The sequence below is a fragment of the Planococcus citri genome, chromosome 1, assembly GCF_950023065.1.
Source record: "Planococcus citri chromosome 1, ihPlaCitr1.1, whole genome shotgun sequence".
In the NCBI taxonomy this organism is placed as follows: Eukaryota; Metazoa; Arthropoda; class Insecta; order Hemiptera; family Pseudococcidae; genus Planococcus; species Planococcus citri.
Genome location: NC_088677.1, coordinates 33,249,069 through 33,261,961, shown reverse-complemented (window position 1 = coordinate 33,261,961; position 12,893 = coordinate 33,249,069). Strand labels below are relative to the sequence as shown.

General features: G+C 34.4%; 3 protein-coding genes across 4 annotated transcripts; 1 reads left to right on the top strand and 2 right to left on the bottom strand.

Moving 5' to 3' along the window:
* Positions 1–1,170: 1,170 nt before the first annotated feature.
* LOC135831488 (speckle-type POZ protein B-like) lies at positions 1,171–4,616 on the bottom strand. Its single transcript, XM_065344004.1, has 2 exons — positions 4,329–4,616; positions 1,171–4,068 (listed from the first exon to the last, which is right to left on the bottom strand). Exons 1-2 carry the CDS (start codon positions 4,417–4,419, stop codon positions 2,939–2,941), a joined length of 1,221 nt encoding a protein of 406 aa, XP_065200076.1. The 5' UTR covers positions 4,420–4,616; the 3' UTR covers positions 1,171–2,938.
* Positions 4,617–4,928: 312 nt separating this feature from the next.
* LOC135831490 (cyclin-C-like) lies at positions 4,929–6,606 on the top strand. The gene is made up of 5 exons (XM_065344007.1): positions 4,929–5,201; positions 5,280–5,386; positions 5,443–5,649; positions 5,738–5,992; positions 6,059–6,606. Exons 1-5 carry the CDS (start codon positions 5,170–5,172, stop codon positions 6,262–6,264), a joined length of 807 nt encoding a protein of 268 aa, XP_065200079.1. The 5' UTR covers positions 4,929–5,169; the 3' UTR covers positions 6,265–6,606.
* A 652-nt stretch (positions 6,607–7,258) lies between these two features.
* Positions 7,259–12,625, bottom strand: Khc (kinesin heavy chain). Of its 2 annotated transcripts, none has more exons than XM_065343997.1 (17): positions 12,332–12,625; positions 11,848–11,935; positions 11,549–11,776; positions 11,333–11,476; positions 11,131–11,255; positions 10,804–11,057; positions 10,452–10,589; positions 10,257–10,375; positions 9,975–10,165; positions 9,695–9,901; positions 9,469–9,615; positions 9,250–9,390; positions 8,775–8,943; positions 8,088–8,686; positions 7,880–8,015; positions 7,643–7,797; positions 7,259–7,548 (listed from the first exon to the last, which is right to left on the bottom strand). In XM_065343997.1, the coding sequence occupies exons 1-16, from the start codon at positions 12,482–12,484 to the stop codon at positions 7,646–7,648; spliced, it is 2,991 nt and encodes a 996-aa protein (XP_065200069.1). In that variant the 5' UTR covers positions 12,485–12,625; the 3' UTR covers positions 7,259–7,548; positions 7,643–7,645. The 2 variants fall into 2 exon arrangements, with proteins under 2 accessions (XP_065200069.1, XP_065200070.1); XM_065343998.1 differs by having other exon boundaries at positions 10,275–10,375.
* Between the last annotated feature and the right edge of the window lie 268 nt (positions 12,626–12,893).

Sequence of the window (12,893 nt, the reverse complement as noted above, 5' to 3'; positions counted from 1 at the left end):
GTAAATAAAATCTAAGGTAACTTGAAATTACTCAATTTTAGCATGAAGATAGAAAAATTTAAATTTACTCTTTTGAGTGGCATTGGTGCTCAATCCATGTTCTGCGTCGTTTTTCATCGTCGTATTGAAACTTTTCCAATTCCATTCGGCAGTCTTTTGATCGATAATAATTTTTAACGCGGCGATTCTTTGATCCTTGTTGGTTTTCCAATCCGCGTACTTTTCATTGAATGTATTTTTCCATTCGGCCGAACTCTGTTGCCTGTTGGTTTTCCATTCGGCGGATTTTTGTTCCATGATGGTTCGATAATCTGCGACTTTTTGTGCGCAGCGTTCTTTGTAATTCCTTAATCGTTCCATTTGTTCCTAGAAACAATAACGTGAGTTCGTAAAATGGTATTATAATAAATTGATCATAATTAATGAATGATGAGCAGCTTAAACGACGAATTTATGATAGGTACCGACTTTTTTGAAAATGAACCCATTTCCTCCGGTAGTAAATATTTATTTGGGACCGATCGGTTTAAACTTTAAAATTTACAAGGGAAGATAGAAGGGTTTAAAAAATATCACTTCTATCCAACGGTTTCTCAAAATTATTTTTAGATTTTTTGCATAAATTATTTTTAAACGTGTTCAAGCCTTCCTGATGCCGCGGGGAAGTGGGGTCGTTTTCTCATCTTAAAAATATTTTATGATTGTAATTTTATTGATCTATGCAATTTTTGACCTAAAAATCACAATAAATTTTTCAATGCCTAAGATTTGATTTTAGGTTCTGAAACATTATTAAATTTTTGTGGAATTGAAAATATTTTCCAAAAAACATTTTCTACCACTTGAATATACTTGAATTTCTTTCTCGATTCTCAAAAAATTTAATTTTAAAAGGAAAAGGTGCAATTAAAAGAATGCAGAGCTTTTCTGATTGTTATAGAGAATACGTGACGAGAAATTAGAGAGATACACTGTCACCAATGAATAAAAAAAAAACAGATTAATATCAAATTATTTTTGGATCAGAAAAACTCAATTTTTTACCTTCTTAAATTTCAGAAAACTTCAATATTAGGTAGGTATTACTTATTTGTAAGCTAATTTGAGTCTGAATTTAAAACTTAACACGCATGATGTTATGATATCTATGTATTAATTCATAAATACTTGCCTCAATTTTACGACGAAATCCTTTAATGAATGGAGAATTGCAACTTTATTAAACTTTTAAAATAATTAAACGTAAAATTCGCACGTCAATAAACAATGTGTGGTAAAGTCACTAAAAACACAAGCAAAAATACTACGATAAAAGGCAATCTGAAAACATGAAATGAAATATACTTTTGTATTCTCGTCATCCAAAAGTACGTAAACACTCGATATTGAATAGAGCAACTACCTACCACTGTGAGAAACGAGTCGTGTAATGTTTCCTACGCATTTCATCATATTTTAACCTAAGGATTTCAGGCAAGACTCGTCAAGACGCCTTCCACAAACAATGCGAAGAGTGAAAGTTGAAATTTGTACTGAAGATTTCCGAAGACATCATTCTTATCAATTTTTCATCATTTTAACAACAATAAAGGTTTTCATTTTTAAAAAAAGAAGTTCATAGGGTAAATATTTATCCTCTGCATGCACAATTGCACATGCCTAACTGCAGCCTTCTGAAATTTGGAAGGATTGAGAGCGCAAATATAGAAACCATTTAACCATAGCTACAAAACACTACTTTTTTCTTACAAGAGAACCTCTCGAGGCGTCTGCCTACGATTTGTACGGGACCTGAAACCCTCATAATCAAAATTTCAGCTACTCGAGTTGAATTTTTGTCAATTTTTAAAAAACCCAAAACGATACTAATTCAAGCGATTTATGCTTGAAAAAAAATGGAAATTTATTCACATAAAACGATGAAAATTAGTCCTGAAACTACTATCAACCCCTCGAATCCGAATTTGAAGCCTCCAACGCAGCGATTAATCCAAATTATTGAAATTTTCCAAAAGATGTGGAAATTAATTTGGACGGCTAAAAATCGAGTTGTGGATTATACTCGACTTGTTCTACGATTTTATCCACACCTGTGCCAATTTCCAGGCGAGCTGCTCCCCAAATCCGAATTCCACAGTTCCTATAGCCGTTCTGGAGCCGTTTCATAGCTCGAAAGTGGGAAATTCGGATTTTGGATTGATTTGAGCCTAGAAACAGTGATTTGTTCGAATTCCAAAAATTTCTATTTTTCTACTTGTTTCCTTGTACCTAAATGCTAATTGGAAAATTCCACTCAATTGTTAATCGAAGCAACAAGTAAGCCAAATCACTTCGAAAATTGTTTTAGGTCTTGAGATCAGAAGATAAATAATAAAACAAATCAGAATATAAAATAAAAAATTTTATTTTATTCACTCGTAGGTAGTTTAAAATCCGGCAGAATTTTTACTTCAGACATTAAACGAGAAGGATCAACAATTATAATAGAAATACCTACAACTATGATGAATTTTTAAAAAATATTATGCGATTCGATTTATCCGTCTGCAGTCAATGATAAAATCCTCAGGAGTTCGGTAATGATGCTAATAATAAATAATAAAAAAATACATACATCTTCAATATTTTCCATCCTAAAACCGCGAATTTGGGAAGAAAAAAATTAAGATATAGGTAATACTAAGTCGTAGACTTTAAAAAAAAGTAAAAGCGTTAATTTCGACATTTTTTTCCAAATGATTGAAAAAAGGTTCAATTCTACGTTTGAAAAAAACATCGTAAACGTATAACAACAGTATCGAAACCGTAATTAATAAATAATTACACAAATTAGTAAAATAATCAGGTATTTTCGGTTACACCATGAAATACGGTGGGAGTATATTTGAGATCGTTGAAAAAATGCTTGAAAGGAGTAGATTAGCTCAATCGACGAATATTAATTCAATTTCAATCTTTTTTTCGCCATGCCGGACGACGGCGCTTGTTGTAGAGCCATAGCCCGGAACACCTCGGCGATTAGATAAGGATGCGATTGTATCAACACCTTCCACGATGCCGTATCTATCACCTCGGAAGCGTGAGAATTGATATATTCGATAGTTTGAGCTTTGAGTTGCTCGGCGTTATGCAAATCGGCTAAAATGAGGATATTGGCAGCATTGTCTGTTGTCATACTGCCACATAGAGCTTCTTCACACATAACCTTTAATCTTTCCAAATCGTATTTATCGGCGGCCGCCAGTAAACTGTCGGCCATCGTGGCTAAATTTTGAACCTTGCCGGTATAAATGAAACGTAGCATTTCTCTGAGTACTTCGTCAGTTACATCCGTAATGACCACTTTGTTTAAGCGTTTTTCTTTCATATTATGTTCAAACATGGCAGCAAATACGGGACTTCGGGCTGCTAAAATGGCTTTATGAGCGCGAAATTCTTTGCCACCGACAGATAATACGACATCGGTTAATTTTTGATCTTCTAACAGCACACCGAGGTCTTGTGAAAGTTTACATTTAGGCACTCTAAACTGAACGGAATTCGTTTGACCAGAAACATTAACGCAATCAGCTAACACACTAACTTCGCAAAAGATTGTCAGTTTATCATCCGGCAGTAGACCGTTGGATTCGTCGAGCAAGAAATCGCGCCTAATGAACTTCTTGAAACCCCAATCTTTGCCTTGCACAAATCTATAAGCTCTTTGACTTTCCATAGCTTTCGTTTCTTCGCGTCTAGCGTTTAATATCGAGAATTTAAACTTGGCTCTGATTTCAGACTTGTTTGAAGCGACTAGCAATAAATACAGCGAGATGTAATCTTTACTTTCTTCGTCTAAACCTTTAGGGTTCACTCGCAAACACCATTTCAATTTATCGTTAGTGCCAGCCGAAAAGACCGATGATTTTAAAACTTCGCCCATTTCTTCGCGACAAAAGCTGAAATTGTTTATCGTCCACATGTAACTGAATTTCGAAACTTTAAGCTGAGTGTAACACCAGTTTTCAACCACCGGAGGTGTCGCTTCGTTCAACGTAGGACTTGGAATGCGGACCGGAACTGCAGCTCCTGCACATAAAACAGTCACGTATTAGTTTTAGTTGGAAGAACGAATTATGATATTTAAACTGAATGAAATATGATCATTTTAGAGCAAAAGCGTTCGATATATTCATACGCAGAATCAAATCAAATCAAAACTTGAAAACGTGTATCGTTCGAGAAGAGGTATCATTTACATTGCAGAATTCCGGACAGTGTATGAAAATATTGTTCGCGAAAGCTCAATTCCTATGTTAGTATAGTAACTGAATAGAAATATACAATACCACTAAAACCGTTGAAGCTGCTAGATGATGGAGAAACATCATTCATTGATGGAATATAAAAAGAAGCAGGGCTGTGAGCAGGAAAGTACATCGCGTTTTAACGGATTAAATAAAGAAATAATTCAGCGTTCACATTTTTCAGAATGTGAGATGCATCGCGACACTTGAATAAAATCAAAACGTAGTATGTAGTTGAAATGAATTATTTAGTAATTATTATTTAAATAAGACTCGTAAAGTACACCTAAGTACACCTTAAAATTGCTGATATAAAAACAATGATAAAAAAAAGCATCGCAAGCTCAAAGTTCTCTCGATTCTAGCGCTTCAAGAATTACAGCGGGAAACTAACGTACTAAGTTAAAGTTCAAAATTTTTAAAACAATATTTTTCAATTTTCAATTTTTTCTTTGATTTTTTTGATTTTATAAAAAATGCGTAAATTTTTTACAAACGATTTCCAATGAGATCTTCGTTTTAGAAGCTAAATCCGAATTTATTTAATTATTCCCATGAAAAATCAACGAATAACGATCACAAAACGAAACGAATTCATGAATGAAAACAAAAACAGAAATCAAACCAAAAGTCATAAAAATTTCCACCGAAAAATTTTTGATAATCAAAAATCTGAAAGCTCTTTCAAAAGTTCAAGATAAGTTCAGAATGCAGATTTGTTGCAAGATTATCGTCATTTAGGAATTAGTATACAAGCTCGTACCTCATCTGTTCTCAATTCGAAGGCTCAACTAATGGCTCATCAGTCCGAACGTGAAACACTCTGACAGAAACTTGATTAAACTTGATGATTTTCATCGTTTTAGATAGTTAGTTTTTAACCATGGCAGGAAATTTCTGGCGAAGTTCGCACTAGTAAGTATCATTTTGTTTAAAATAACTAGAAATAATTTCCCTCGCAATAGGTAATCTCTTGAAAACGTTCTATTTCAGCCAACAATGGATTTTTGACAAACAGGATTTGATTCGAGAAAGACAACATGACTTGGCTATTTTGACAGACGAAGAATACCAGAAGATAATCATGTTCTTCGCTAATTGTGAGTTGAATTTGTCTCTTATTTCTGATTTTGTTTCTAATCAAGTTTGTCTATAGGCATTCAATATATCGGAGAGCAGCATAAATTACGCCAGCAAGTCATCGCCACTGCCACAGTTTACTTTAAACGATTTTACGCTCGTAATTCATTGAAGAGTATAGATCCCCTGTTGCTAGCTCCGACGTGCATATTTCTAGCTGCGAAAGTAGAAGAATTCGGAACTATTTCGAACAACCGATTAGTTGTTACTTGTACAAATATGGGTACGTTGCGGAATTAAGATCAACGTATGGAATTTTATAACTACATCCTATAACCTACATATTTACTGATGTGAGTGGAATTTTTCAGTGAAATCTACTCAATTCAAGGGAATATATTCGCAAGAGTATCCTTATCGTGCGAATCACATATTGGAATGTGAATTTTATCTATTAGAAAATCTAGATTGTTGTCTTATTGTTTACCAACCGTATCGTCCATTATTACAATTGATTGGAGATTGTGGTCACGATGATCAGTTACTGTCTTTGGCTTGGAGATTGATTAATGACAGCCTAAGGACCGATGTTAGTTTACTATACCCGCCGTATCAAATCGCCATTGGTAAGTTGGGTGTGTAGTTTTCGGTTTTTATGCTTCCGATCTCTTTGATATTGACTTTTTTGGCAGGTTGTCTTCAAATTGCATGCGTCGTGCTCCAAAAGGAAGGATTAAAGACGTGGTTTGCGGAACTGAACGTTGACTATGATAAAATACAAGAAATAACCAGATATATCGTGAATTTATTTGATTTATGGAAAGACTACGATGAAAAAAAAGAAATGCCAGGATTATTGGCTAAAATGCCTAAACCGAAAACTCAAAGTAATCGATAAACCACTTATATCACATTATGCTCCACGGAAAATCCAATTATAAGCAAAGAAGGTTCTTCAGTCCGTTATGTTCGGTCTTCAGTCGATGATGCGATGAAGGGAAATGCGGCTTTGTTTTGACCGGCCCCTATATTTTTGCATGAGGACTCGCAGTTCAGCAGTGTGGTTATTTTATGATTAGAATCTGCTTTCAACGACTGTTAAGAAATTCGTCTCTGATTTTTTTCTCAAATCTTGCGATATATTTTTAGAATGATTGTTTTATTCATGTTTAGAATTAAGAAATGTTTTATTTTTCGATGTATTTTTTTATACCGTTTGATTACATAGCGATTGATTCGACTTGTAAATGGTTATTTTCTTTATAATGAATTATGTCCCTCGACCCCTCGTTCGCTACATGTTTTGATGAAAGTTGAAAAAATCAAATCTTTCAAAAGATGAAACGGAATGCATGAAATGCATTGAAATTGACCATTCAATTGAATTAGAAGTCACCTATGCTTAACCCAAGTGCATGTCAATTTAAACTTCATCGCCTAAAACAATTTATAATTCTGATTTTAGAAAACGAATCACGAAGGAGTAGTATATTAGGCTAGCACTTTAAAACGAGTACTAAGCTTATTGAAGCTTTCAATATCCATATTAGATTCTAAAATACTGAATTCATTTTTATATACCTACTCGAAAAATCCAACAACAATATTCAATATGCGATTTAAATTACCAATTCTGACGTGAACGTGAAAATGTGTGTACGACAGGATGGTCGATGATTTTTATTTTATTTTGAAAATTGAATTCTCCTGTAAATACAATACTATGCAACTCAAAACACAACTTAAAACCTCCTAAAACACTTTTCCAACGCTATCTGTTATGCAAAGAGTGAAATAAAATAACCCGAAGAGAGAGAATTTCAAATTTACACTTTTTCATCGACACATATAATTACCATACCTCGTATCGAATAATGAACGAACAACTGAGATGAAATACAGTATTAAAATTTATTCTGAATACGGTTAAAATAAATTAATAGTCAATCGGAATAATTATTACAGTTTTTTAACACTATGAAAAAAAGAAAACAAAAAATGGAGTAAAAAATTATTGCGAAAAAATAGCCCATGAGAGTATTGTAGCATGGGTTGTTCCTATCTGTATACAAAGCACCATTGATCTGACGCAAAGTAGAATGGAAAGTGCACACAATATTTGAATATTTTTTTGTAGGCTGGAAGCGGGCGAAATAAAGCCAATTTTTCACACGTTTTAAACCTAAAAGATGAGGAGAGAATGTTGGTGAATCAAGCAAATAATACGATTTGACGATGAATTTCAGCTTAAAACTAAACTTAATTGTTCTACATACAAATCAACTATTGCCCCCAGCAATGATAGGTTTCTTCTTTCTCATCTCTTCATCCATAAGTGCTTTGGCTTGACCGGCGTTTATAACTGGGTTTCTAATAGCTCCCATCATGGATGGATGAATCATGTTATGCTGACCAGCTCTAATAGGTTTGGCTGATGAACAGAAAAGAAAAAAATATTAATCATTGATCAAAATTTTTCAATAATCGATCGTTTCAAAAAATGAATATTTTACCAATTTGGGCGCTACGTGATCCTCTGGTGATATTTTTCTGTCGAACGGCTTCTTTGATACGATCAACTTCGTACTGATATCGTTTGCGATCTCTCATCGCTCCTTCTTTGGCTTCTTTCAAAGCTGTTTCCAAAGCCTACGAAAAAACAGACATCTTGGATTAACGAATTTTTTCGAAAACCTAATTGAAAACATGACGAATACGCACTTTTACTCGCTCCATCGTAGCACGCAGACGTTTCTCCAGTTTAGGCAATTCGCATCTAAGATCAGCGTTATCACGAACTAGTTGTTTATGCACCTTGGTCAATTGATCTAAATTATTTTCTAAGAAACTAATCTTCTGTTTCTGCGCTAACGAGCCACCATCATCTTCATTTTCTTCTGTGTTACCAGATTTCTTTATTCTAGATTGAATATCTTGTACGAATAATTTCCTAAGATTATGTAAAGTTTGCAGCTCTTTCGATACAGTGTCTTCGAGTCCTTTTAGGTCTTTCATAGCTTGATCGTGTCGTTCGCTCTTCAACAAAAGCTCTTGAAGTTTTTGATTTTTATCCGCTTCTTCTTGTTTTAATTTCTCGTAGTCGAGTTGCAGCTGTTGGTGAGCTAACATGTATTTTTGACTGGTATCTCTAAGTTCGTTAATGAGAGTCTGCTTTTCGCTAATTTCGTCTCGTAATTCGGCCACTTGTTTGTGATGAATGCTGCGCAATTGATCCATTTGTTCTTCTAAGGCTGCCTTTACTTTGCTAGCGTTTTCTTTTTCTTCTGCTTTTTCTTTGGTTGAAGCGGCGTGTACTTGTTCTGAAATGGAAACAAGATGGCATAAGTGGCTAAATCTATTAGCGCGAAAATGCCCGTCATAGCATTAGCATCCAACCAAACAACTTACCAGCTGCTTTCATTTTTGCACATTCTTCGCGTAAACCATCAATATTCTCTTCCAATGTTCGTTTTTTATTTTCAGCTTCGCGCATCGATTCTTGTAAAGATTTCATACGAGCTTCGTGTTGTGAAATAAGTAATCGACATTCTGCCAGTTCCTTTTCGTAATCAGTAATCTATTTACGAAAAAAAAAAAAATCATTAGTTTATTTTCCAAATGCTGCAACTGAAGCGTAAGATGAAAAATGGCATGACTGGAAAAAATGACCCAGTGAAAAAAATTGGCAATGACTAGACATAAAACAAATTCTTGCCAAATTTTTTTAAATTACCGCAAACAAGATCAAGAATTTAGGTTAGAACCTTGTAAGTTGTAACCTAAATTTAATACAAAAGAACAGTACCCGGTACCTGTCGTTCATTTCAACAACGATTATGAAATTACAAAAATTCGGAAATTTTTCAGTTATAGAGAAACTTGCCTTTTTGTTGGAATCAGTTTGATGAGCTTCTAGCCCTTGATACCTCTGCACCAAGTTTTTCACTTCGGATTTCATTTTTGAAATATATAAACGAGCGACAGTGAATTCTTCTTCTAATTTACCATTTCCATCGGTGACCAACTGAAAAAATAACAGGAAATGAACGGATTAATAACACGAACAAAACAATCCCTCGAAAATATTAAAGTAAAATTTTACTTTGAGGTCACTATCGGTGCCGAAAGTAACGCCAATTTCAGCAAGATCCTTTAAAAGGTGAGTCAACATTTCAGCAATACGACGTTTTTGATGAGTAGACATATCTTTCAATTGTTGTAATTCCGACGTGGTCGTGTTTAGAGCACTCTAAAGATTTGAAGAAAAAAAATAGGCAATAAATAACAGTTTGTAGAGTAAGGCGAGGGATGCGAATTAGAAAATATACCTGTTTGGTGGATAGCTCTTCAGCCAGAGTTTCATTTTCCTTGTTTTTCGTTTCAACTTCTTGGCTTTTTTGGTCATAGTTAACAGCCAATTCTTCCAAAGCTTGAAGAACTTCTTTTACTTCTTCTTTAGCACTTTCGTTTTCTTGAGTAATACGATTCATTTCTTGTTGCAGAAGCTCGTAGTCTCGACGAGTGGAGGCAATCAACTAAATAAGTCAACTCTAGTTAGAAATCTGTCTTTTCTAGAAAATTTTCAACTTAGAATAACCAAATACGTACTTCCTCCTGTTCTAACATCTGTTCTTTCAATTTTTCGACATATTGACTGGTCTGGTTGATTTCTTCGTCTTTCTCGTCCAACTGTAGGTATAAACGTTCTCTTTCTTCTTCTAATTTTTGCCTTTCTTCGTTTGATAACGAACCGAACATAATACCAGCTCCAGGAGTGGCAGGCATCGGCAAATCAGGCACTTTAAAAAAACGAGTAAATTAATACGTACATTCGTGGAATTGATATGAAAATCGATGAAAAAGATTCCATATGTACAAAAACAAATATACCATTGGGTGGATATTGACCTTTAACTGTTTCAATAATACTGGTTACAGGAGTCGAAGCTTCAAGAGGTTCTTGCAAGTTGACCTGTTCATCTTCCTTGACGGTTTCACCTCTTCGCCATCTGCAGAACATAATTTTTGTCAAATAAACCCAATATAATCAGGTGACAATTATTCAATCGCTGGTTGAAAGCTCACCTGCTAATTTCTGATTCCAATTTTTCGCATTTAGATTTGAAACGATTGCATTTCTCGCGTTCCCTTTCGAATCTTCGTTTCCATTCTTCTGCGGTTAGTTCTTCATTGACAGTTACGACATTCTTTATAGTTTTGGCTCTAGAAACAAAAACCACCGATCGTTATTAGAATTTCTTTTCGTATTTCCAATTTCTAGAGACTTATTGGCAATAGTTCAGAATTGGACGTTAGAACAGTTTCAATATGTAATCACAATTAGCTATTCGAGTTCGGACCTAAATTATTGCCAATTGGATAGATTTCTGAACTTTATTCCAAAACGTTTGACTCGATTTTTACATAAAATACTCACCGTTTACCAAAATCCAAAGTAGATTTACTTTCGGCTTCGTTGAAGGATGCAGGTGAGCAACAAATGATGATAGTAGTACGAGCATTACCACCGAGAGATTCTTGCAGAATACGCGTCAATTTAGAATCTCTGTATGGTATATGAGTTTTATTTCCATCGGCAAGAGCTGATATCACATTACCCAACGCGGATAACGATTTATTAATATTTTTCGCTTCGTCTAACACCGTGCCTTCCGCGCCAGTTTTACTGACCTGAAAAAATACAAAGGTAGAGTAGAAAATACGTAAAACTCGACACCGATTAAACACTAAGATTATAACAAACCTTTTCACTTCCAGCTAAATCGACGAGGTAGAGTTTGCCAGAAAGTTTCTTCTCGTTTTCTAAGTTCTCTTGTTTTACATTAATTAAGAATACGCTGTGACTTCTAGAACTGTGCTCGTTCATGTCTGAAAGAAATAATCGAATAAGTATCGAAGTAATCACAACGATAGGTATTAAATTATAAGTCAAAAAAATCCAGTACTTGTGACAGCTATGTGCCGGTTAGCTTTTCCTTCTTCGATTACTTCGAAAACTTCTTCGGGACTAGAAACAAAGCGTTCTGTGGCCCCTTTGACGAAAGGTACACGATTTTTATCTTCATGTACGCTCAAGTTGACTTTAGATACTGTAGCAAAAAATATACATGTAATTTGAACCTTTCTTCTAAACCAAAATACGCCTAATTTGCTTCCCTTACCGTCGAGTAAATCTCTAATTTTATCCATGTATATTTCAAAATAGGAAACTTTAATGTGGAATTCTAGGTTCTCTTCCATAGCGTAAATATGGTTAAAAATATCGTTCACTATCCTAGGAATGATGCCCTGTTTAGCAGGATCTCCGATAACGCCTTCCATAGTATGTGTTTTACCGGACGAAGTCTGCCCATAGGCGAAAATAGTACCGTTATAACCGCAAAGCACATCTGAAACAATCGATCGAATTTAATATCAATATGGTAACGCGATGTTTTCAAAGCGATGGTTCAAAACGTACCTTTGACGATTGATTTTGCAGCTTCACTGTAAACTTTATCTTGAGATGCATTTGGCTTGAAAACTTTATCGAAAAGGTAAACTTTACCCTGAATCAGAAATAAATTACATATTACAACACGAATACGCCAAATATACGAATAATTTGCATCGCTCGATTACGTAATGTAAAACAATCCAAGCAATTAGAAAACATTGACTAGCTTGTTGGAAAATGGAGCACACGAATGTACTCCTACGTAGACCGATACGTTTACATTTTCTGAGTAAGATATTGAGAAATACTAAAGCGATTCTTCGTTATCATCATTATCACCAATTGAACAACGTTTAATGATACTCAGTCAATGTAAAAAATACGTATAACAAATGGGAAATCAATACTACGTGAGTATAACAAAGAAAGTATCTGTTGATACATTTCGGTACCGCAGATGAATGTGAAATAGAACGTAGGTAAGCTCGTATAGTGAAAATATACTTACGCCGATTGATATACAATTTTCTTCGGGTCCAGAAGGAAATTTTACAATAAATTTTGACCCAGCTTTTTCTTCGGAATCGTTCAGAGGTCTAAATCTACATACCACTTTGATGCTATCTTCACCAGCATTTTCACGTTCCCTTTGTTCACCCATTGTTTAAAAACTAATAGTTAATTGAATCACAGTAAATATGCTATCAATAATTAAACATTTTGAATACTTTACGTCAATATATCGCATTATTAATCATTAAAATGATACTAATACTAATACCACGAATTAATGAACACTGAACCGAAACGAAATGACGAATGATTCAGAGTTGCAAACGTACTCTACCATGTTCGAAAATTCTTTCACCATTTTCAGTCTCTCTTTTTGGTTGCACTATTTTAACCGAAATAACTATCGGAAAAATCAGTTCGGTAATAAATTCTGCAACAAATTTTGAACAAAACTATAAATTTATAATTTCATTGGAATCGTAAATGTTGAAAAATTCGTAATATTTCCAACACCATTGTTGATTCTTTCATACTGATTTTTTGGTAACACTGTTCCA

Bases quoted from the DNA above. Each gene is read 5' to 3' on its own strand.
- LOC135831490 (XM_065344007.1), top strand. From the start codon at position 5,170: ATGGCAGGAAATTTCTGGCGAAGTTCGCACTA. The intron at 5,387-5,442 runs GTGAGTTGAATT...GTTTGTCTATAG, and splicing joins AATCATGTTCTTCGCTAATT to GCATTCAATATATCGGAGAG. The intron at 5,650-5,737 runs GTACGTTGCGGA...GGAATTTTTCAG, and splicing joins TGTTACTTGTACAAATATGG to TGAAATCTACTCAATTCAAG.
- Khc (XM_065343997.1), bottom strand. From the start codon at position 12,484: ATGGGTGAACAAAGGGAACGTGAAAATGCTGGTGAAGATAGCATCAAA. The intron at 10,590-10,803 runs GTGAGTATTTTA...TTTTGTTTCTAG, and splicing joins ACTTTGGATTTTGGTAAACG to AGCCAAAACTATAAAGAATG. The intron at 10,166-10,256 runs GTATATTTGTTT...GTTTTTTTAAAG, and splicing joins AGGTCAATATCCACCCAATG to TGCCTGATTTGCCGATGCCT.
- LOC135831488 (XM_065344004.1), bottom strand. From the start codon at position 4,419: ATGTACTTTCCTGCTCACAGCCCTGCTTCTTTTTATATTCCATCAATG. The intron at 4,069-4,328 runs GTATTGTATATT...TTTTATGTGCAG, and splicing joins CAGCTTCAACGGTTTTAGTG to GAGCTGCAGTTCCGGTCCGC.